Source organism: Monodon monoceros, unplaced genomic scaffold (genome assembly GCF_005190385.1).
Source record: "Monodon monoceros isolate NGI ecotype Baffin Bay Population unplaced genomic scaffold, NGI_Narwhal_1 Super_Scaffold_15, whole genome shotgun sequence".
NCBI lineage: Eukaryota > Metazoa > Chordata > Mammalia > Artiodactyla > Monodontidae > Monodon > Monodon monoceros.
The window spans coordinates 68,717,001-68,742,637 of record NW_021703771.1 but is presented as its reverse complement, the minus strand read 5'-3'; the positions used below and the strand labels follow the sequence as shown (position 1 = coordinate 68,742,637).

At 39.2% G+C, this 25,637-nt stretch overlaps 1 protein-coding gene across 11 annotated transcripts in view; it reads right to left on the bottom strand.

The window, feature by feature from the left end:
* Window positions 1-25,637, bottom strand: part of UTRN (utrophin) — a 505,655-nt gene that overhangs the window by 118,716 nt on the left and 361,302 nt on the right. For all 11 annotated transcript variants that reach the window (XM_029224149.1, XM_029224150.1, XM_029224155.1 and 8 more), the window contains one exon: window positions 20,258-20,414. In XM_029224149.1, the coding sequence (XP_029079982.1) occupies window positions 20,258-20,414 (157 nt within the window). The remainder of the gene's footprint in view (window positions 1-20,257; window positions 20,415-25,637) is intronic.

The window sequence follows — 25,637 nt, the reverse complement described above, 5'->3', positions numbered from 1 at the left end:
GCGGGGGAATGTCTCCTAAACTCCTTGGAGACGCTGAGGTAGGGAAGTAGAGGAGGCAAGTGTGGGCAGGTGGGAACTATGCAGAGGAAGTAAAAATATGGGGCTCGAGCTCTAATGCCAACTCACCACCCAAATATCCCAGAGGACAGCATACATTTAATATCTGTTCATACTCTACTTTGCAAATTTAATTTTGTTATTCAATTTGTTCTATTTCAATTATATTTAATTGCATGTCAGAAGTGGGTTTAACTTTCAACAGCACTACACATATAATCATTTCACTGTCCTTTACCTCTCAATTAGATATAAAAGAAAATCAGCATTTCCTAACCACCTGGTGAACATTAATGATAAGATAATTAGACTCCAACAGAGTTGTTTTGTACACAGAGCTACAAAGTGTCATTCAGATTTAGGTTCTAATACCACATGACTTATATTTGGGCGGTCTTAAATGAGTATAACATGATCTAATTGGAATTTTTTCTATTTTAGTGACTTTATATTTTCATTCAAAACAATTCTGTTCTCAGGCAATAACAAGTATTGGCAAGGATGTGAAGAAGTTGGAACCTTCATACACCGTTGTTGGAATGCTTAAAATGGTGCATCCACTTTGAAAAACAATTTGGAAATGCCTAAAAATGTTAAACATAGTTATCATATTACCCAGCAATACCACTCTTAGGTATATACCTAAGAGAACTAAAAGCACATGTTCACATAAAAACTTGTACATGAATGTTCACAGCAATATTATTCATAACAGCCAAAATGTGGACACAACCCAAACACATCCATCAGCTGGTCAATGGGGACTTCCCTGGTGGTCCAGTGGTTAAGACTCCACGCTTCCGTTGCTGGGGGCATGGGTTCCATCCCTGATCAGGGAACTAAGATCCCGCATGGAACACGGTGCGGCCAAAAAAAAAAAAGTCACCATCAACTGGTGAATGGATAAACAAAATGTTGTATATCCACACAATGGGATCTTACTCAGCAACAAAAATGAATGAAATAGTGATACATGTTACAACATGGTTGAATCTTGAAAACATTATGCTAAGTGAAAGAAGCCACACACAAAAACCCATTACTATGAAATGTCCAAATAGGTGAGTGTCTAGAGACAGAAAGTAGATTGGTGACTGCTCAGGGATGGGAGGTTGAGGGAAGAATGGGTACGTGCTCATGGGTCAGGCTTCTCTGGGGGGTGATGAAAATGTTCCAAAACTATCATAGATAGTGATGATGGTGGTACAACTCTGAATATACTAAAATCCACTGGACTGATCACTTTAATATAGTGAATCTCATGTTATGTGAATAATATCTCAATAAAGTTATTAAAATAAAATAATTCTGCTCTTTTTTCCAAAAATGTCCTCTAGGCACTCTGTTTATTTACTAACCTCTATCCCCCCTCATCTGCAAGGTAAAAGCTCATCTTGTATATTTAGTATGTTCCCACCTCAGTGTTCCCAGAGCACATCCTATTTCTTTAACACAGCTCATCCTAATATATTTTGAGACCATGCCTCTGTCCCCTCCATTATACTGTCAGTTCTTCCAGGGGAGGCTCACCTCTTAATCATCCAAAATTCTCAGTGCCTGTCTAGACATATACAGGAAGTACTCAATAAACGCTTGAGGAACAGTGAATAAAAGAAGACATGCTTTCAGAATTAAATACTATTTATGATTTTGAATTATGACCAAGCAAAATATACCAAAGTCCCCCAAATCTGATTATCCTAAAATGGAATAATTATTGGATTCCAGTTAGCTCTGGATTATTTGAACTAGTTTGAAAATTATTGGTAAATAATTTTTGATGCAAAGTTAATTTTCTCCTATCATCTAATTCAGCTAGTAAGTACTAAGTATTTCAGTTTGCTGTGGGTCATTATTTTATTAATAGCAAATATCCTTTTCTCTCCCTAAACAAGGAACTGATCTCACTGAAAGGGGTGATACTTCATCTTCCCTCCTTTTTCCATATCCTAATTCATGAGGTAACTGCATAGGGCATAGTTTCAAAATGAATGCAGTCATTAGATTGAAGGTGGTAACTGTTATTACCATTGTGTCAAATCCATCTAAAACATATTGGCTTAAAACAATGACAATTTATTTTCCATGATTCTGTGGCCTGGCAATCTGACCAGCTCTTCTGCCGCTGCCATGCGGGATTACTCCTAAGGCTGTAATCGTCTGTGACTTGAATGGGAACAGAAGCCCAAGGCGGTCTCACTCGCATGTCTGGAAATTACTGCCGGCTATTAGCTAGAGCACCTCGGTTTCCCTCTATATGGTCTCAAATTGTCCGACAGGCTGGACTGGGCTTCTTCAACATGATGAATGGTATTCTCAGAGGGCAGAGTGAAAACTGCAAGATCTTTTAAGGCATTAGCTCTACAACAGCTCTGTCCAAAAAAAACTTTCTAACGATGGAAATGTTCTACAGCAACACCAGTTGTGTGTGGCTATTTGGTATGTACCTGAAATGTGACTGGTACAACTAAGGAACTGAATTTTAAATTTTATCTAATTGTAACTGATTAAGTAGAAACGGTCACATGTGGCAAGGGTTCCCGTATTAGACAGCACAGCTCTAGAATCTGCACATCACTTCCATCACATTCCATCATTTGAAGCAAGTCATAAGGCCAGCACAGATTCAAGAGAATGGAAAAATATAGTTCATCTCTTGATGAAGGGAACCACAATGTCCCTTTGCATGGAGTTTTGGACATAGAGAGCAAGTTTCATTATTTTAGCAATCGGCCACACAGGATACGTGGGAAAGGGAGGGTTGGGTGGGTAATATTGCCACATGGACTTGGTAATATTTTAGATAAGTTCTCATGAAGGCATCTCAAAACAGTGATCTTTGAAGAAAGATCTGAAGGAAGTGAGGGAGCCAGCCATAAGAGGGAGGGTGGCAAAAGATGGATGATAAGGGTAACTACTTCTGTAAAAATGCTTTATGGTTGCTAGGAGAGGTACCTGGTAACCACATACTTCTTCATACAGCAGATATCTGGCTATCTTGCTGACTCAAGCTTGGCCATCAACCTAAAAGTTCTCCGTGTGGCAACCTGTCACAAAGCTTATGCACTTTCTATTCTACTACATAGGTGGAAAGATCCTAATGCCCCTCCCAGACAAACACACATAAATGAAGCTTGGGCCTAAAAGGCCCACGATCTGCTGTAACAAGAAAAAGATACAGAATAATTTCAAAAAATAAAATTGAAAATTGTATTTTAAAAGTTGTGTGCTCTAAGGTGTTTAATATAAAGGGACAGAGACTCAGCTACCTCAAGAGTCAAGAATAATAAATGGAGAGAACAATGACTGTCCCATGGCCATAATATTCAACTTCCCTGCCATCCCAAGGTGGCATGAGAGTGTATAATAGAATTTTCCAACAAACGTTTCCACCAAAATTAGAACTTCAAAACTCATATTAAATTCATACAGTCTATAAAGAAATACGCCAGGCACAAGAGAAGACAGCAATTAATAAGCCTATGATTCGAACTCTTAAGGAACTTATAAAGAGAGAATAGTGCTAGTGAGAATGTGGTAAGTGCCACCCGTCTTTGAGAGCCGTATAAATAGGGCACTGAGGAAACACACAGAGGAGGGAGGGAGGTGGAGGGGATAGCAAGCAACCCTCTCAAAAATGTGTAAAGTGTGTTTTGAAAAAGAACTTGGAATCAGATTAAAGGTAATTAGGGGAAGAGCAATTCAAGAAAACAGAATAACAGGTAAGGTAATTTAGTCCCTCACTGTTTTCCCTATTAGGTAGCTTCTGCATGCTCTTTTTTTTTTTTTTGGCGGTACGCGGGCCTCTCACTGTTGTGGCCTCTCCCGTTGCGGAGCACAGGCTCCGGACGCACAGGCTCAGCGGCCATGGCTCACGGGCCCAGCCGCTCTGCGGCATGTGGGATCCTCCCGGACTGGGGCACAAACCCATGTCCCCCGCATCGGCGGGTGGACTCTGAACCACTGCGCCACCAGGGAAGCCCTGCATGCTCATTTAAATGAAACGAATCCCCAGAATGTCAGACTGATGAAGACCTGATGTGCATATCAGAATTTAACTAGTAAAATCAAAGAGTTCTCATTCTCAACCATTTCTAGGAACCCAACAAGCCCTTCAGCAGAGCCCGCCTTTCCTCCACTTCTCTTCAGTGGCTCCTGATTTCCCATGAGTGCCAGGCAGCAGAGTAAATTGCTTCTTAGTCAACTTCAAATGCCTAAAGGGAGATTCTCAGTGATCCTCCTGAACGGTCGGGGAACATTTCTCCCCACCCGTTATTAGTTCATGGGAAGGCAGGGGATTAAGGGATAAGGTGGTATAAAGAAGTGACCGGCATGGCTTAAGTAAGAAAGTCTTACAAGTCAATCAGCTCCCCTTCATTTGCATCATGAACGTGACATCGCTCACTGTGACGGCTGAATTGCTGCCAAGGAGACAGCAGTACTACTGGCTGCTCCTCGCAGCACTGACATGGAGATGCACAGGATCCTGCAAGCCCCTTAGTATGAACACAGGGTCTGAGAGAACCTGGAGGGAGCGGGGGAATCCCTGCCGTCCCCTCTGTCCTCAGCTGGCAACCTGTCACACTGGACTGAGATAGGGGGAGAAGAACGACCAACACGTGGGTGTGCACTAAATCCCGGTGTCATCCCCTCTTCTTTAAATCACAACTGTCCCCTCTCCTCTCTTTAATCTAAAGCCATTATCCACATTGTCTGTACATCAAGTGGCAAAGGTCAGTGGGATGCACTTTTCTTTAAACTGTCTAGATCATATTAAAATTACATGATCTTTTTGTTAAACTAGATCTTTTTGCTCTTCTGCTAAAAACCCTCCAATGGCTTCCTGCTGCACTTAGAAAAAATTCTCAGCTTCCTACCAAGATCCAGAGCTTCCCTACTCTCTGAACCTCAACTACTAATACACCCTTAATTTCCAGTCTCAAAGTCTTTATTTCTTTTCCTAGAATATGTCAAGCTTTTCCTGCCTCGTGGCCTTTGCAATCCAGAAAGCTTTTGCTTCACATCTCCAAAGACTGGCTCCTTCTCATTATTTAGTCTCCGCGTTCGGTATGTCTGTTGGGTGAATGAAGAAATGAATAAACTGACATGAAAGAAAATGTGGGATTCAAGGAAGGGAAACTCCTGGGAAATAGGAGTGGCTCATACAAAGTTGGTCTGCAGAAATAAAAAGCAGAGCAGTGGGGGAGGAAAGTAGTCATCTCCTTAGAGCTCTTCACAGAAAAAGTTATTTCTCAAGACATAATATCTGTGGGCTTTCTTAGCAATCTCACTGATCCTCACTGGTCAAAGTCAAAGAGATCCACAAGGGTCACCCTTCTTGACCCTTTAGGGACCCAGCTCTAATACCAAACTCACCATCAGTATAAGCATCGCCTGCCCAGCAGAGCCAGCCCACTTTCTTCTTTGCTACTACAGTGCTTGGCATCCACTTTGCTGGAGCATTCACCATGCTTTTCTGTCCTGGCTTCTTTGCAGACCTGACTCCTACACCAGAATGTTCTGAAGGTTCACATCTATGTCCCAGAGGACAGAGTAGAAACTCAATGAATTTGTGTATGAAAGAATCAGGAGGCATTTTTAAAAAGTGTTTTGTGGTGTGGTAAAACCAGATAGAGATTTGCAGCCAACAGCCTTGTGTCAACAGTCCAGTGCACACCATCTAGGCACACCTTTACCCACCACGAGCCCTTGAATTTGTCCCGTAACTTCTCTGCAGGTTAATAACAAAATCATTCTACTAACTTCACAGGTGAGATACTGAATGCAAACATACCTTGAAACTATTCAGTGCTGTAGAATAACTAGTTACTACAAAAATGATGCTAATCAAAAGTCTTACCATCAGTCTCAGCTCTTCTCCAAAACCGAGTTTCTTTCCTCGGACTTTATTCACTGTTATTTGTGGGGGAAAGTTCTAGCTGTTTTATCTACAGCTTTGGATGAACAAAACCAGTACCCAAACCTCCATTAGCAGGAACAATTGAATTTAACTTTTCTAAGGGGTAAATTATTTAATTATGAGCAAAGCAGAATTATGCGGTCCTCCAAGATTAAGTCAAAATGTTTGGTAAGCATAAAACTGTGTTGTAAGACTATTAAGTCACTTCAGATTCTTAGAAGGCAAACAAATAAATGTAGTGTCTTTTCGTGAACCACTTTGTTCCAGAATAAAACGTCAATGTAAACCTCTGTGGTGGCAAAAATGGTTACCCAGATTACATCACTCACAGTAATTTGGTATAAATATCAAATTTCTTCAACTGATCAGTCCAACAAACAGTGGACTTTTTTCCAATCCTTCTAGGCACAACTAAATCAAACACAGCCACCCGTTTTCCCTCTTTCTTCTTTTTGGGAGAGAACTTAAACTGGGCATCCTAAAACTGTTTTCTAAACTCCCATGCTGACATGGAATACTGGCATTTTAATGCTAACAATACAAGGTCCACAGGAAAAAGGGACAAAAATGAGAAATTGTAAGCAAGGTTGCAGTGAAACTTTACTTTTATGCGTTGGTGGAAGCAGAAAACTGGTTCAATCATTTGGGAAAGTAAGTTGGCAATATACCAAGAGTCATTACTATGTTCATATTGTGTGAAACAAGAATTTCGCCTTTGGGATTATGTCCTAAGAAAGTGATCCAAAAAGAGCTACAAACACAAAGTTTTCATTATAACATTACTTATGATTAAAAAAATGAAAGCAACTTAAACATCTAACACCTGGAAAATATTTAGGTTCACTACAATACAGTTACACTAGGGATCATTAAATAACCTTGAAAAATTATTGTGAAAATGACTGCATAGCAACATGAAGAAATAGATATGACATGTATCTAAGTGGAAAAGACAGGAAAAAAACTATGTACCCTATTAAAACTGTGTGAAAGGTGAATATGCAAAAAGAAAATAACCCAAAATGAAAATGGATGTTTTAGAGTGGTAAAATTATGGCTAATATTTTGCTCTTTATTTTATAAAATCTGTAATAAATTATGTTCACAATTAAAAATTATGCTTTTAAGAAAAGAATGCCAAATGGAATCAAGTTCATTTATAATTGAACAAATTACTACTTTTAAAGAACAGCATTATTAAGAATTACAAATGTGTTTTAGAAGCATACTTTTTATAACAATCATAAAACTTTTGCATTATGTTTTACTTCAATGACCTCTCTGAAGTTAGATTTATTTATAAATGTAATACATGACAACGTAGTTACTAAATGAGAGACTCCATATGTTTAAGTCACTCCCTATGTTTGTTAGGGATCTTAACTCATCTAGCTTTTAAGGTGTCAAATTTAGACACAAGAGGGAATCTCAAACACTGGGAGAATCTGGTGATACTCAGCACAAGAGGGTAAAATAGTAAGCTATATTTTAAAACCTACCTCAACAATAAAAAATATGCCAATTCTTTTTCCCCATAAAAAAATCCTTCCAACTCTAGTTTTGAATAATTTAGGCAGTATTAAGACAGGAAAAAGGTAACCTCTTGGGTAACCTCTTACCTGACTACAATATTAAGGCATAAAGTATAATGGTGTTGATAAATTTTCTTACAACTTCAAGTACGTTATTTCTAGCTCTTGGGGAAAGATGGTTGCTTACATTTCTGCCAGCTATTATCTTTATTAAAGATTCAGCTATTTAAAAGTAGAAATATTTTCAAAATGTAATATGTTTTCGTACAAATAAAAAAGGATTATAGAGAGACAAAGAGGAAAAAGGAACATTCATACCAAAGGACCTGTTATCTCTGGGTATATTTCATTCACTCAGTGTTCAACAAATATTAACTGAGCATCTAGAATGCCAGAAGTAGACAAAGATACGATAGAAAATAATTATCTTAGATGATGATAAATGCTATGGAAGAAAGAGAACAGCAGAAGAAAATAAGAGAGCTTAGGAGTACTGGGATGGGAATTACAATTCAAGTAGAGAAGTCTAGGTAGGCTTCACTAGGAAGGTATCACAGAGCAAACATTTGAAAGCAATGGATAGTTATCCATGTGGATACCAGGGAAAGAGCATTGCAGGCATAGAAGATAGCATGGTACTGTGACTGGAGGCACAGTGTGGCTGAAACCAGCATATAAGAGAGAAAATAGTAAGAATAAGATGAGCAAGGTGTCAGTGGGAGGTAGGTCAGATGATGTAGGTTTTGCAGACCGTTGTGAGAACTGTAACCTTTATTCTGAATTACACAGGAAGTCAGTACAGACTTCTGATTTATCTGAATAGGAACACTCTGGCTGTTGTGCCGAGAATAACAGAGATGTAATTGTAGCTCTGAACATCTGGTAAGAGGTAGACAGATTCAAATTCTATGTTCTCAATGTAGAACCAACAAGATTTCCTAACAGACTGAATACGCAAGAAAGACAAGAGTGAAGGTGATTATTTTTTACCTAGCAATAATAGGATTCTATCAGTTGAAATGAGAGAGACTGTGGAGAACAAGTTTTCAGGGGCAGGTTCAAGAATTTAGTTCAGACATATACTAAGCTGGAGATTCCTAGGTGGAGATGGTATGTAAACATATAAATTTGGGAGTGACTGACATTTAGATGACATGTAAAACTCATCAGGAGGTCAGATGAGTTCAGGAAGGAATAAGTACAATATAGAGAATTTGGCATGGCCTGACCCCTGAGGCATCCCAATTTCAGGAGGCTGAGGAAAGAAGGAGGAACTAACAAAGGAAACCGAGAAGGAGCTACCAGTGAGGTGAGAAGAAAATTGGGATGGAGCAGTATCCCAGAAGTCAGGTAAAGAGACAGAGCAGAAGTACACTTAGTGAGTCAACAGGAAAGGGAGGACAAATAATGGTCACAACTCAGCCAACATCAACAAACAGAGACATGACAAGTTACAATGAGGGACACATAACTCAGAGTGGGGACTCAGGACAGCTTACTTACTTGAGGAGAAAAGAGATGCTTGCAGTAAGTTTTAAGAGGCTTTTGCTATTGTAAAAGTGTTGCTTTATGTATGTCAAAACATATATTAATGTTTTTCTTTTTGATGCAAGCAGCTCTGGCTATATAATTTGCAGAACGCTGTGCAAAGTGAAATTGCAGGGCCCCTTGTCCAAATATTACTAAGAATTTCAAGATGGCGGCAGTAGAGCATTAAATCAAGTGCAGGGCCCTTCAAAGAACAGAACCTTGTGTGATCGTGACTGCATGGGACACACACCCATTATGCAAGGCATCTGAACTGTAACAAATAGGTATTGCTGGTACGGCAGGATTTCTTAGCTTCTGGTTTCAAAAAGGCACTTATCTGATTATTGGAGAACGCAAGCAGAAAAAAAAAATGATACAAACATAAGGAGAATATGTCAGAATGTAATTTACTTTTTTTCCCAACTTGCCTGTAAGGCTAAATCAGCATATACAGACCTGAAGTCATTATAGTATGACAGCAAAAAAGGGCAGCAGAGTCGTTAAGTTTGATAGCACTAATAAAGCTACATGAAAAAAGGGAAAGAAAACAGGCTTACTTGTCATTGGTATGCAGACAAAATTTTTTAAATCTCCATAGTGTTTTAAAAGTTTTGGTTAATGCCCCTGAGTGAACATTTAATATATAAATTCATTTTGGTTCCACCCCATTGACATAAAAAATGATGCCTGAATCAGAATACTAAGTATGAATGCTAAAACTAAGATAGGAATCCTCTAGCTTCTCACAGTAATAAAATGGTATGCTTCCCTACACTTTAAAAAATATGTGCACACATAAATGTATTCCTTCATCTAGCAAATATATTCAGTGTTTACTATCATCAGGCACTGTATTAGCTCCTGAACTTGTATTTTCTTTCTCTTTCAGCCTTGTTCTACATATAAAGAAACAGGGAGGGAAGAAACATCTCTTGCTCTACTGCATACTCCAAGTCACCGCCATGGCTAATTTGGAGCCATGGCTAATTTGGAGTATTTTCCCTCCAGGAGGTTTTTTTTTTTTTTTTGCGGTACGCGGGCCTCTCACTGTTGTGGCCTCTCCCGTTGCGGAGCACAGGCTCCGGACGCGCAGGCTCAGCGGCCATGGCTCACGGGCCCAGCCGCTCCGCGGCATGTGGGATCCTCCCAGACCGGGGCACGAACCCGCGTCCCCTGCATCGGCAGGCGGGCTCTCAACCACTGCGCCACCAGGGAAGCCCCCTCCAGGAGTTTTGATAACACTCTTTAGTCAATTCCTATTCCAAGGTCTCTTCCCAGCTAGAAGGCTACATACTTGCACTATGGAGCTTTTCCAACCTTCCCAAGTACAAACAATCATGATTTATCTGTGTCTCCCTGGCTGTGTGTTCATACTCACATTACAGTGCTTTTGATATCTACTTTAGTCACTTGTTTTCGAGCCTGTCTCTGCCATTAGATGGTGAAATCTGTGACAACAAAAACAATCTTAGGAACTAATGTATGCTCAGCCCCTAGCAAAGTATGTAGCAAACATCAGGTGCAACTCAAAAGTTTCCTGAATGAATAAATAAACTGTTAGATAAATGAAACTGTCTCTGGGCTAAATATGTCCAGAGGCAGTTCATTAGCAAGGGGCTGTATTGCTTGGTTTTACAGACCTCTACTTGCCTACATCTGTTGTCTACTCTTTAATTTCACCACTAGGGACCGACAATTATTAGGATGCCTTGCCTCTCCCTCTAAACTCGGATATTCTATGACCCTTTGGGGTGAGGTTCCAGTTACCCACATCAGGCTTGGGAGACAAATGCAGTTAACTGAATGAGGTGTGGCAGGTAGGTGCAGGCTCACATAGAGAACTGCTGCTTCAGGTCTTCACACAGACTTTGCTAACAGACCTTAGGGGGCTGTGCTTTTAGTAAGAAGGCAGTCAACATAGGTGGCAGAGGCTGAAGGGGAACTTGGGAAATAATTTAATCAATTTTAGAAGAAGGCCAATTTTTCATTAGGTAATTTCATAACACAGCAAGACACTGAAATTTCAGGTTTGCAGACAGAGTGTCAGATTACTTTAGTAGGGAGAAAAACCACACACACACACACACACACACACACACACACACACACAGAAACTAAAGTTAATGGTGGAGTGTTGCTGTTTTAAAGACAATGTTATTCTAATGAGTAAGCTTGCAAATGTATCTTGGCAATTCAGTTTAAGGCCCAAATGTCCTGATTCTTATATAATGAGGTTTGAATATAGGAATTAAATTGGGTTTAATTTAAAGCGAAGGACAGAATAGCCCTGAAGGAATGGAAAAGCCCCTAAGATATTGTACCTGAATCATACACTTTCAATTACTCTTGGTGATTTCCTTTTCTAAAGTCAAACATGTATTATACAGCAGAAAGGGTGTTAGAGCTCTGATAACTGCTCCTACCTAAGTTAATAGGTACATTGTTATGAAAATGAAGTGCAAATTGAATAGCAAAAACTGAATCTGCAATTTTATCCAATCTACAAGTATCTGACAAGTAAATTCATAACATTACAAATGAACGCTATATGCATTATAGGTGCTTTCTAAGTAATCGTTGATTGAATGATAATCTCACACTTTTGAAAGTGAAGCTACATATAAGTGACCTCACTTTCCAAAACACTTTTTAAATGATACTACAAATTTAAGTCATTAAGTGGGAAAATTCAACTATCAATTTATTCCAGAAGTCATTAGAAATATTATATATTTTAAAGTAGTAATTTATTTTGACATTTGACCGGATGAAATTTGTACCTACATGAGAAAAAAAAAATATGATTGTGTTGTTTACCAAACAGATACCTAAAAAGTTTGGAAGGTGATTCCTGTTTAATTTAACAGGTTGACCCTAGACTGTAATGGGGGCTAGTTTTGCTGGACAGTAAATAGCAGATATTAATATGGTTTTGTTTAATTAAAACAACCCATATAGCCTAGACAGTTTTAAACAAAACAAAAATGATCAAAACCGTCAAGACCAGTTCTCAGCAATTATGTGAGATGAGATTAGCCACCATTTACTGAGTATTTACTGTGGACCAGGTCTCACGCCAAACAACCATCAAGGCACTTTGACTTATGACTGATTATGATTTAACAAGTCTGCCTATGTGATGGGTTGTTAAAACACTGAACAAAGTATTCATTATGGTTGTTGCTGAAAATCTATTAATGTTCTGAGTCACTGGTTTAAACATCCAAGAAAGTAGAGGTATTTAATTAAGGGTCCAAAATATATTGATGTTTCATAATATCAGTTCCTGGAACATTTACATAACAGAAGGGAAAGATGCCAATCCGTGAGTCACCCACTTCACTGTATAAGACGGATTTTTGAGCTGAGCCTTTGCTGTGGGGCTTTCTGCTTGCTCATTGCCTAGGACTGCTACATTTTTCAAGAAGCATCAACCCTACTAACTACTTAGCTTTTCTGATTTGTTTCTGGTCTATGGAATGTTTGTTGTATTTTGGAGCCCAATTTTGCCATGCTTGATTTTCTGTTTTTTACATTTTATCTGTAATTATTAGGTGTTTGAGCGGATGAGGTGCTTTGAAGTATGACCTTACAGTACCTTTGACCTTGAAGTCTCAGAGCCATCACCTAAACACTTAAATGTATAATATTCCTTCTAGATACAGTCACAAGCATAGAGCGTTTAGGTATAGGAATGACTAAAATATGTCACTGGAGTAGAGGCTGTGCCTTATTGCCCTCTGTATATTCAGCATCAATGCAACATATACATCATTCCGTGAATAGTGGGGGTGGATGGATGGATGGATGATGAAGTGACTTGCACTGCCATTATCAAAGAAAGGTTATGAAAAGTGTCATTAAATCACTGATGTACATATAAAGGACTAGAGTATAGAAATATATGTGGGACTCAGAAAACTTTGAGAATATATGAGTTCCCATAAACCAACCCCTTTGTATCTGAGGTGACTGAACACCGATATCTGAGATACCAGAGTCTCTTAACCATCTATAGATGGTGCAAGCAGACTGGATCCAGGGTAAAGAGAGGCAAATGTAAGATAATGTATACTATTTGTGTTCTTTTACTTATAAACACTCAAATATTGCCTTTCAAGGTAATTAGATTCATGGTTAAACATATATAATTTGCCTATTAGCCATTAATACGTTAACTAAAGGCAGTGCATGCAGAAGTGTCTCATGGGTTTGGCCTTTCCATGATAGGCTGTTTTCTTTTATTAAGAACAAGAAATAAATCACCTTCCAGTCTCTAGGCTCATATCTTATCCCATATAAATTCTCAAAAATATTGTTGCTTCAATGGCTTCATCCAATTATTTGAGGAGTCTAAGTTTTTTTAAGGCACCAATAGGCTAACACAACAAGTGTATGTTATGAGGTCAAAACTTATAGTGCCCAAACATAGTGAATCTAAGGAAAAATATAAAATGCAGACACAGAGCAACTAAAATTTAAAATATACTATAAAATAAGTCCTAGTTTAAAGAATAACCCCAAACAGCTATTGCTTATTGAACACTTACTATTTGTACTCTGCTAAGTGGTTTATACATAGTGATGGTCAGAAACAGGATAGCAGAGATTGGAGAATATGCCCCAACGCCTAGTTTATAGGGCTAGTGTGTGGAGGGGGGGTGGGAATTGAAATCAGATCTACCTAAGCCCATGTGCTAGGTTCAATCACTCTGTACAGACAGGGCCAACATAAGGTGCCTAGAATAGAGAATAATACACCACTATCCAAGTGAGAAGAGCCAAAGAAAAGTTTTCAGTGAACTTGAAAACAAACACTGCTGAGGATATGCGTTAAGTAGTCAGATGTCTACTTATAATTATTTTCTTCAAATTCTTCATATGACTCCTTGACATCAGATTTTGACATCACTGGAGGCAACTTTTGAGTCGCCTAACAGTTTTCCAGCATGTAGTAACCCCACATCCACCTAAGGTTCTGAGACATAGACTGGTTTTTTAGCTTGTATGTAACAACATCACTGAAAATTTTAATGTAAAACTTAAGTGTTAATTAAGTGTAACATCAGCACAGGTGGTTTTCAGATGTATCTGGTAGATGTGTATTTGTCTTGTCCATAGCAGAAGAACATATGGTATCTCTTTCTAAATTGATCTTTACAAGACTTGTGTACGATATTCAAGACTTGCATTTATGTAATCATATCTCCTAGAATAATTAACAAATCAGAGTTAAACTTCTTTGCCTCGTATTTAAAAAGAAATCCATCTAGTAATCTCAAGATATTCTAATTGAGCTTGGAGAGATTATGTCAAATTAATTCAACTTCCCTAAATAGTAGTGTGTGGTTCAAAATAAAGTAAGTCAGACAGCCACCTGTAAAATGAGAGAATGAGTTTGAAATCAAATACAAGGTCCCCTCTTTCTATGGGAAAATTTTAGAGAACAAAATATCTTGCCTAATATCAGTATCAAACCACTTAAGGGTTGATTTTGATTGTTCTAACTACGTATATACTTTGAAGTCATAAGGCAAGCGTTCTTTGAAGTTAAAAAGATTTTTAAAAATTTATTATGACAGAAACTTAAATACCAAGAAGTCAGAAAAAAATTACAAAGTTTGTAATAAAAGAAAAAATGAAAAGAAAAAGACTAAATGCTACATTTAAGGCTAAACGTATCTGTGAAAAAATTAGTTTAAAAATTATTTTTAGTTTAAAAATTATTTTATGTTCTGTTTAAAGCTACAACATAATGTTATAATTGAAGAGAATTCTACAATCCCTTAAGGAAAAAAGATTGGTAATAAATGTGCACACGAACTGAAATCATGCCTGAATTATAACCAAGGGACCAAAGTAGGGGATTAGAGAAATGGGTGGTTAGGCAGACAACCAGAGATTTGGGACAGCAATGTGCAGCTCACAGCTCAGCCACAAACCTTGTTGGCAATGATTTCTCATAGCACAGAGAAGACATAGGAACTGTAAGTTTGAGAGCTACAAACATAGGCTCTCCCTGACTGGAAGCTCCATGCGGACAGGGACTGTGTCTGTTTTCTGTACCTGTGTCCTTCTGGTGTCTTAGAAACTGCCAGACACACTAAGTAAATGATAAGTATTTGCTGGAAGTGAAGGAAGGAGGAAGGAAAACTCAGATATCATTAAATCATAAGCCTCTCATTTGCTTCCACTATAAATAAGGGGATTGGACTGAATTATTTCTTGGGTTCCTTTCAATCCTAATAATTGACAATTCTAAGTTGTACACACTCATTTGCACACACACAGACACACATAAGATTTTCCCTGATAAAAAAAATCAGAAGACCAGGGGAAAAGATATCTCTAAGGACATGGGCAAGAAAAATCTTGCCTGAAACATAGAGCTACCACATGTACACCCAAATGGATTTTGATTTTAAGAAAAGATTGAGGATAAATTAGAGAATTAGGTTAGAACATAAGCAAGGCTGAGGTTCCACTACAGTTAGACTATACAATGCCTATAGCTGGCAAAGTTCAGTAAGAAAGGTAAACTACTACAGGTAGGTGTCACATCTTTAAATATTACCCTGATTGTACTAACTATAGTGATTTGCCCTCCTTGTAATAATTTATAGCAATTAGAAACATTACTCTTGGCAGTTGCGAAAGAAGGTTACTTATGACAGAATGTGACTGTATTTGGAGATAGGGTTTTTCAAGAGGTAATCAAGTTAAAAGGAGGACATTCATTAGGGTGGGCCCTAATCCGATATGACTGGGGTCCTAATAAAAAGAGGGTATTTTGAGCAGTTTTAAGACTTCACCATGTGAAGACTCAGGGAGAAGACGGCCATCTACAAGCCAAGGAGAGGGCCCTTATAGGAAACCAACTCTGCTTACATCTTGATTTCAAACTTCTAGCCTCCAGAATTATGAGAAAATAAATTTCTGTTGTTTGAACCACCTGTTTATGAGCTTTATTATGGTGGCCTTAGGAAACTAACACACGTCTCCACAAACTTACTCTGAACACTATTCCATAATTTATATCTCCTAGCATCTTAGCCTGCTTAGTTCTCAGAGTTAAATATGAAGCTTTTGACAAACATTAATAATATATAATATTAAGAACATTTATAGTTTTGGATCATTGATAAATTGGAAGGCAGACTATGATAAAATATGCTCTAGAATCTAGAATCAACACAAACCTCTACAAAGGACTATTTCCAGTGAGGATATAACAGTGAGCGAGAACACATACTCAGAAAATCTGGGCTATTCATATAAATCATCTAATACATAACTCAGAAAGTTAAAGAAGTACAGACTGTTAAATGGAAACTCTTGACTTACTGATAAGAAAAATCCCTCAGCGGTAGTCTGGATCATGCACAGTGTGCTAAATGATAGCTATTGTGATAAAGAAGTAACCTGAGAAAGTCTAGAACGAGGCACCAAGAAATCTAGAAAGCAGGGACAATCTATATCCAACTTACACTACTCCCCTCCTCCATCCCCAACCAAGGGGATTTTGAGTAGTTTTAAGACTCAAAGGATTAATGGAATATGATAACATCATCTTTATATTAGAATTCTAAACTATATCACCATTACCCTTCATTCTTTCATCATCATTTTGACATCTGGCTCTCTCTCATGGTCATGGTGATTTTATTATCCACACAGACAATCCTTCCACTACCCAGCCTCTCAGCTCCTCAACCTGCTCTCCTCTAAGACCTTATTCTCCACCCAACTCGCACAGCTCATTTTAGCAAAAAGACACTGGATGTTGTCATAAACCATAAATGCACCCCTCCATAAATTCGACTTCAGCGTCCCTTCTCTGACCACCACCTGTTTTCTTTACAGAACGTGCTGCCAGTTTCCCAATTTGAACAATTCTTCAGCGCCCCGAAGCGCTGACTTTGAACACTGCTTTACTGCCCCTCACATCTCCCATATCCTCACATCTCCCCTTAGCCAGCCTCAATCCCATGAGCACCCATTATACAACTCCCTTGTATTTCTGTAACTCCCTGGCCCCTCTCTCACTCCATCACATTTGCTCGTTCCAGTTCAGCTCTCCAATTAATTCCTCACCTTCACTGGAGCAGCTAAACATGGATGAAGAAAAGCATTCACACTGGCTGTCCTCACCTTAAGCTCATGCGCACTGACTCCAGGTCGGCCTGTTACGCTGCCCTGCGGTCTTGGTATATTTCCTAGTTTATTGATGCACCCACTTTTACACTACATTTTCTACCTCCCCTCTCCTCAGATGTCCACATCTTCTTCCCTCTTCTTATATTCAGTTGTTGACCTTTTATCCTATTTCACTGAGAAAACAGAGACAATAGAAAGAGAACATCTATATGTTCCCACACCCACATGTACCAATCTACCTTCATCTGTACCCATATATTCCACATTTCTTCCTGTTAGACTGGATGAGCTCTTCTACCTAATACAAATGGTTCCACTTGTGCACTAGATCCCACCCTATCACTGTTCCTATGTGGTACCCTCCCTCCTGCGTCACTGATTTTTCCTGCTTTACAGGATCATTCCCATCATCGTAGAAACATGTTGAATTATTCTCCATCTTTACAAAACCATTACTTGACCTCATGTTCTCCCTCCAGCTACTGTTTCATTTCTTTGTTTCCTTTGTTGTAAAAATCCTTGAAAGGGCTCTCTATACTTCTTCTGCTCATATTCTTTCTTGAATCTACACCAATCAGGTTTCCAACTTCACCACACCATTGAAATGACTCTTGTCAAGGTCATCAAGACTGTCTACAGATGGTCACTTTTCTGTTCTCATCTTATTCTGCCTCTCAGCAATCTTTGATCCCCGTGATTACACCCTCCTTTATGAAACACTTTCTGCCTCTGGTGTCCTAGACTCTGTTCTCTCTTGACTCTTCTACCCTCTGGCTCTGCCTGCTCAGTCTCCTCATCTTCCCAACCTTTAAAGTCAGGGTGTCTCAGGGCTCATGTCTTGGAATTCTTGACTCCCTGGATCATCTCATCCAATTCCACGGCTAATATATATGCTGATAATTTTGATTTGTTGACCTTTCCCTCAACATCAGACTTGTATAACTAACTGCCTAATAAGCATCTTAAGCTTAAAATGTCAAAAAACAAACTCTTAAATTTCCTCCCCAGACTGCTCATCCAGCAGTTTCCCACATCTCTCTGAATGATACTTCCATTCTTCCATTTGCTTTGTCCAAAAATCTTTGACTCCTGACACGACATCTCTTCTCTTTTTCTCCCAGCCCATGCATCTAATCCATAAGCAAATCCTGTTGTTATTTCCAAATATATTCAGGAACCAGTTAATTCTTACTATCTCCACTGGGATATCCTTGTCCAAGTCATTGCCATCCCCCACTTGGATTACTGAAATACATTCCTGAACTCCTGAACTTCAGGTCTCTATTTGAAAATCACCCCACTTACGGCACTTTCCTAAGCTTCTCCACATAAAATAACACTTCTGCTGCCTATACTATCCCCTCCTGCTCTCTCTCCTTGACCTCGCTTTACTTTTTTCATGGCACTTACTACCATGGGACATATTATATATTTATTGCTTATTGGTCTGATGTCTGTATCGCTCAGAACCAGGCAAGAACTTATGTTCATTTGTTGATTCACCAGTGCCTAGAATAGTGCCTGATGCATATTAGGCACTCAGATACTTGCTGAATGAACGAACTGACATTATCATCAGCATCATTATCAATATTATCTTTATTATCTAACTGCCTGGGTCCAGAGGGTTGAAGCAGAGCCACTGCACCCTAAGACAGAACAAAACACAATCTAAAACAGGGTAACCTTGGTGGGAGCATGAGTTAGAACATGGCCAGCACATACTGGAAATGTCGACGCGCACTTCACTTGTTAAAGCTAGAAGTGGACAATCATTTCCTACCTCAAGACTTCAGTTTTAATCAAAATGGTAGCATATGGTCACAAGCACATTTTATTCCTTAACAAAGCACTTCTATTAGAAGAGCTTTGTATTATTCTACTTCATCACTAATACCTGAATCCTCAAAAAGGGTATATAATAATTAATAGAAGGGAAAACTGAAAAAAGTAAGGAGAAATTGATTTTCTTAAATCAGTAATTTTAAATCTTCTATCATCATTATTATTTTTTGCATATTACATACCAACAGTGTCTTCCTTTTTTATTTTAATCTTAGAGCTATTTCTCTATCATATTCTCTTTTCAAGTACAAAGAGAAAATTTACCCAAATGGTAACTTGAATAACCTGGTCACAAGCCTTAAAAATAAGATAAATTTCAAGGTCTTATCATTCTGTATTGAAGGAACTTATAATATAGAGGGTGTCTTCTTTAGAAGAAGCATGTGTTAGCATTTGTCATTTTTTAAATGAGAACAGAGTTCTAACAACACATTAAAATGTACAGATTTAGAATAAGAACTTGCGTTGCATGTGAAGAGGAAAAAATATAACAAAATAAGGTGATATATGAGAAAATGGGTATGAAGATATATTATATAAATGAATGCAAAGTTAATGAGGCAAAGAATTTAAATAATACAAGGTTATAAGAATTAACATGTCAGTTGATAACTTCAGTATATCTGCTTTTCAGAGTAAAAGTACAAATTTGCATAGAGATAGATATTTGAGCAGAATAAAAATGTGACAAAAAAGGGTCTAAGTTCAGACAAAAACCCCCCAAAACCCATAGAATGATCTTAAATACAACGGTCTTCATTTGCTTTCAGGTTAATATCTATTCTATTTTCTTACTACTACAAGTCCTTATTTTTTCTACTTTCATTTAATAAAACAAGATAGTATATAATTCTTTATGACTCTATAACTTCTGAATTTAAGATTAACTTACAGTAAAATTTCCCCCAATATATTATTTCAAAATCTATTAGAAATAGATAAATTTCATGATCAGCTAAAAGCAATATAGTGCTTTAGATACCTGCAAAGTTTGAAAAAACCTTCAGTTAAATATGAAGAGAAAACTTAATTTGAAAAAAAAGGGAGCGATGCATGCAATTTGAATAAAATGCCTAAATACTGATAATTAGGAACAGAGGAGGAAAAAAACCTGTCATAATCGGTTCCACTCACATATTTATTTTATTTTGAGTACTTACTTCACCAAAATCAAAATGAATGAAAAAAAGGAACCCACCGTATGTGATCAACTTACTTTACAATGATCATACTGGAGTTGTAAGGCTGGGACATCCCCTCCAATAGGCATTTGTTTTCTAAGCTCTTCATCTTTCATATTCAGCCATTTGATCAGTTCTTCTAAAAACGTCAGCAACCTGTTCCACTTCTCAGCACTGGCCTCCAAATGAGCCCTGTGAAAAGATAATGCTGACCACATTTAGACATTTGAAACGGATCCAAAAAATTATGTACCTTCCTTTAGCCTAATAATCATGTACAACCAACTAACGCTCACGTCTAAGAAGGAGGCTGAAACTTTGTAAAAAGAATATATACTTCCTGTAAGAAACAGCTATTTCGAATAAGCTAGAATATTAAGGATATGTTGGTAATATCTGTCAAAAGTTAAAACATACACCTCCACACCACAAAGGCATCAATATGAGGCTCTCGAGAAGAATGTCCATGATATAATGTAAAATTATTTAAGCAAGTTTCAGTAGCTTATGTATAGTATATATGCACATTCAAATGTAACTTTTTTCTCATTTCATCTATATATACAAAGAGACGGATAGAGAGAAGAAATCATATGCATATAAAATTTTTAGAAAGATAACATACCAGACACAGTTACTACTGAGAACACCATAAACGCTAAATTTTTATATATTTTTGTACTAATTGAGTATATGCAACAGGCTCGTATGATTTTTCTTTCCAAAAAAGCTAATTTGAGGGGGGAAAATTACTAATGACTTGATTTCTCTTGTATTCAAATAAATTACTGAAAGCAGAACATCACCAACATTTATCTCAAAAAGTTGAAAAACAATAAAGGATTACTTGGACAGAACACTATTTGGCTTATGGCTGACTGATGTCCAGTGACAAATGTTATGAATAGAAAACAACTGAGCAGAAATCACTGCAGTACTTTATACTCTGATTCAAAGATGAGGTCTTTGTTTCAATAATAATTTCTGTTTTTAGCACAGAAAAGTATCTTCAGGTTCTTAAATTATGAACTTCATAATTAGGGAACTATGTTTAGGAAAAATATTTTTTATGTGATGAAGGCTTCAATAAGAATAAAGCCTTTGAAAATAGAAAAGTAAATAAGAGACAAATTTGCTAGTTGCTCCTGCTAGATCCTTGGAGAAAGCCCAAAGCCTTGGAGAAAGCCCTGCCTCAAGCCCACACCACATGAGTTGGATTTAAAAAGATAAGTAAGTCAAAAACAACTCGAGAGACTCAAGGAATCAGTGTTTCCTCAATCTTGCATCACCCCAGTGGACAGACCATAAATGTGGACTTACATGCTAAACTGCATGAAATGGAATTGTCTTGACTGTCCCTGACCTTTCAGAATGAAAGGGGCAAGGCTGATGGAGACAGACATAAGCCTTGTTACACAACAGCTTCCAAAGACTAAAGATTTATGATAGCAAAAGATGACTCATTTGGGGCAACCCCAGGTACAAGAAATCTCTGTTGACCATGTTTCACATCCTCTCATACCACAACGTTCACCTTAACATTGGCTTATGATCCCCACTTCCACAAAATTGCTCCTTTACTGAGTGATATGAAACAAATCAACCAAGCACAGCAACTACTGCCCCTCAGACCTATCAGTAATTTCCTTTTTGGACATCTAACCTACTTGAATCTTTGTCTCAAAGCTAATAGCTCTGCTATAGTTCATTCAAACAAATATTTCCCCATTGATCACATTAGGTGGTATTCCCAGCAGTGGATATTCAACAATATCATAAGTCTTGTTTAAAAGTTCATAATGTTTCCCAGAAGAACAACTATGTATCTCTGATCTTTAGTTCATCTCTAATTCCTAAAACAATGACCATAGTCTATCAGCCAATATTCCTGGCTAAAAGAAAAAAATGGGAGTTCTGCATATCTCTAAAATACCATGTGGGCTTACCTGGTGGCGCGGTGGTTGAGAGTCCGCCTGCCGATGCAGGGGTTACAGGTTCGTGCCCTGGTTCGGGAAGATCCCACATGCCGCGGAGCGGCTGGACCCGTGAGCCATGGCCGCTGAGCCTGAGCGTCCGGAGCCTGTGCTCCGCAACAGGAGAGGCCACAACAGTGAGAGGCCCGCGTACCGCAACTAAAAAATTTAGGAGTACAGGGGCTTTCCTGGTGGAGCAGTGGTTGAGAGTCCGCCTGCCGATGCAGGGGACACGGGCTCATGCCCCGGTCCGGGAAGATCCCACATGCCGCGGAGCGGCTGGGCCCGTGAGCCTTGGCCGCTGAGCCTGCGCGTCCGGAGCCTGTGCTCCGCAACGGGAGAAGCCGCAACAGTGAGAGGCCCGCGTACCACAAGAAAAGAAAAGAAAAAAAAAAAGGAGTACAGAAAAAAGTTTGAGGTATCATAATTATAATTTGAAATTCTGTTTTATTCTCTTGTACTTACAGTCTTTTCTGTTCATTCTACAGGTGCTATGATTAACCTCACATTACAAATGCTTTAATGAGATCCTGATTCTGTTTGAGGGCCAGCTTTTCTGTGTTCATACTGATTAATTTTAGGCCAAATATGTCCCTGATAAACAAACTTTTACTTGGCAAAGAACAGAACTAAATAATTTCAAGTATATTAACTGAAAATTCTCTCTTCCAGTTACAAAGCATTTTGTCCTCAGTATATTTAACTGAGTTGGTGCAATTTCTTTCCAGTATTTTTAAATCCAAAAAATAAATACTGGACTTCCCAGGTGGCACAGTGGTTAAGAATCCACCTGCCAATGCAGGGGACATGGGTTCGACCCCTGGTCTGGGAAGATCCCGCATGCCGTGCAGCAACTAAGCCTGTGCACCACAACTACTGAGCCTGCGGTCTAGAGCCCGCGAGCACAACTACTGAGCCCGTGCGCCACAACTACTGAAGCCTGCACCCCTAGAACCTGTGCTCTGCAACAAGAGAAGCCACCACAATGTAAAGCCTGCACACCGCAATGAAGAGTAGACCCCACTCGCCGCAACTAGAGAAAAGTACACGCGCAGCAACAAAGACCCAACGCAGTCAATAAATAAATAAATAAATAAAATATTTAAAAATAATGAATATTGATAAATAAATAACAGCTAGAAATCAGAAGTCTTTAGTCAATCAAGAAGTGCTTGAGTGTCTTTGTGTGCAAAACACTTATGCACACACCCTGACCTCTTATTTCAGATTATTTGATCCTGTATCTTCAATGTCTATAGTTTAACTCTTTAATCAATAACCAAACCAGACATTACATTCCTATGACATCTATTTACACACTCATTGTATTGAAGAACATGATAATGTCTTTTCCAATGCAGTTTACTTTTTGACTGCACAGAAATAATGAAATTGATCATTGAAATCTATGGCATTCAGCATTGAAGAACTATTTATAAAGATGAAGGCAATACTCTTTTCAGCGAGATACTAAAGGGACTTCGAAATAAAAAAGATAACATTGGTCTATGAGCTTCTCTATATCTTTCTTTTTCCATAGTAAAAAGCAAACTGATGTGACAGAATCTCTGCCGGGAAAATCTGTTCTGGTTATTCTCCGACAGATTATATATATGTGTTTGGTGGATTACTACCATATGCCCAAATAAAAGCATGCTTCTGTAGTAGCCTTCAGTGTCCTAGTTTCAATTTAATTCTTTCATCTTTCAAGATGAAAGCCTTTTCTTGGGCACTGGGTTGAATGCTTTGCAAAAAGAAACCTTACATTTGTGTTTGGTATAGTTGTACTTTTTCAGTTTTACTTGAAACATTCTGAGGCTTATATTTCCCCAAGATTACAGTTAAGCAGTCATCAATCATGCTTTCAGAATCTTCACTTAAAACGTTGCTTTATCTAACACATATCTGTGGGCACTCACATTTTGGATAAGAGACTTTATTATCCTCTCATCTGCTTCAGTTCATTCTTTGGGTACCTGACATGTGCAAAGCAATAGATACTTTCATTGCATGTATTAGCAACTCAGGGTGATGTCTACTTCAGAAAATGCTTCACACAAGTTAATTCTTTTTAGATTGAGTCATCTATTTTACAACTCTCTAAACATTTTTAAATGACCAGTTATTTTTAAAACTATAATATGAAAACTTTTTGAACATAAACATCCATAAAAATGGCACCTCATCATTTAAATATTGTAGAAAAGGAACGATAGAGAAAACTATGTATTAATATCTATTTTAAATCACCAAAAGCCTCTACCTTTCATGTTTCTTCAAAGAAGCTTTTATCCCTTCTCCCAAAGTACAGATACAAAAAAAGAGAGCAGATCAATCTAGCCTGACTTCCGGGAAGATGGCGGAAGAGTAAGACGCGGAGATCACCTTCCTCCCCAAGAATACACCAGAAATACATTTACACGTGGAACAACTCCTACAGAGCACCTACTGAACGCTGGCAGAAGACCTCAGACCTCCCAAAAGGCAAGAAACCCCCCACGTACCTGGGTAGGGCAAAAGAAAAAAATAAACAGAGACAAAAGGATAGGGACGGGTCCTGCACCAGCGGGAGGGAGCTGTGAAGGAGGAAAAGTGTCCACACACTAGGAAGCCCCTTCGCAGGCGGAGACTGCGGGTGGCGGAGTGGGGGAGCTTCGGAGCCGCGGAGAAGAGCACAGAAACAGGGGTGTGGAGGGCAAAGCGGAGAGATTCCAGCGCAGAGGATTAGGGCCGACCGGCACTCACCAGCCGAGAGGCTTGTTTGCTCACCCGCCGGGGCGGGCGGGGGCTGGGAGCTGAGGCTCCGGCTTCAGTCGGAGCGCCGGAAGAGGACTGGGGTTGGCGGCGTGAACACAGCCTGCAGGGCGTTAGTGCGCCGCGGATAGCCGGGAGGGAGGCCGGGGAAAAGTCTGGACCTGCCAAAGAGGCAAGAGACTTTTTCTTCCCTCTTTATTTCCTGGTGCGCGAGGAGACGGGATTGAGAACGCTGCTTGGGGGAGTTCCAGAGACGGGCGCGAGCCGCTGCTAAAAGTGCGCACCCCAGAGACGGACATGGGACGCTAGGGCCGCTGCTGCCGCCACCGGGAAGCCTGTGTGCTAACACAGGTCACTATCCACACCCCCCTTCCGGGGAGCCTGTGCAGCCCGCCACTGCCGGGGTCCCGGGATCCAGGGACAACTCCCCCGGGAGAACGCACGGCGCGCCTCAGGCTGGCAACGTCACGCCGGCCTGTGCCGCCGCAGGCCCGCCCCGCACTCCGTGACCCTCCCTACCCCCAGGCCTGAGTGAGCCAGAGCCTCCGAATCAGCGGCTCCTTTAACCCCGTCCTGTCTGAGCAAAGAACAGACGCCCTCTGGCGACCTACACGCACAGGCGGGGCCAAATCCAAAGCTGAGCCCCTGGGAGCTGTGAGAACAAAGAAGAGAAAGGGAAATCTCTCCC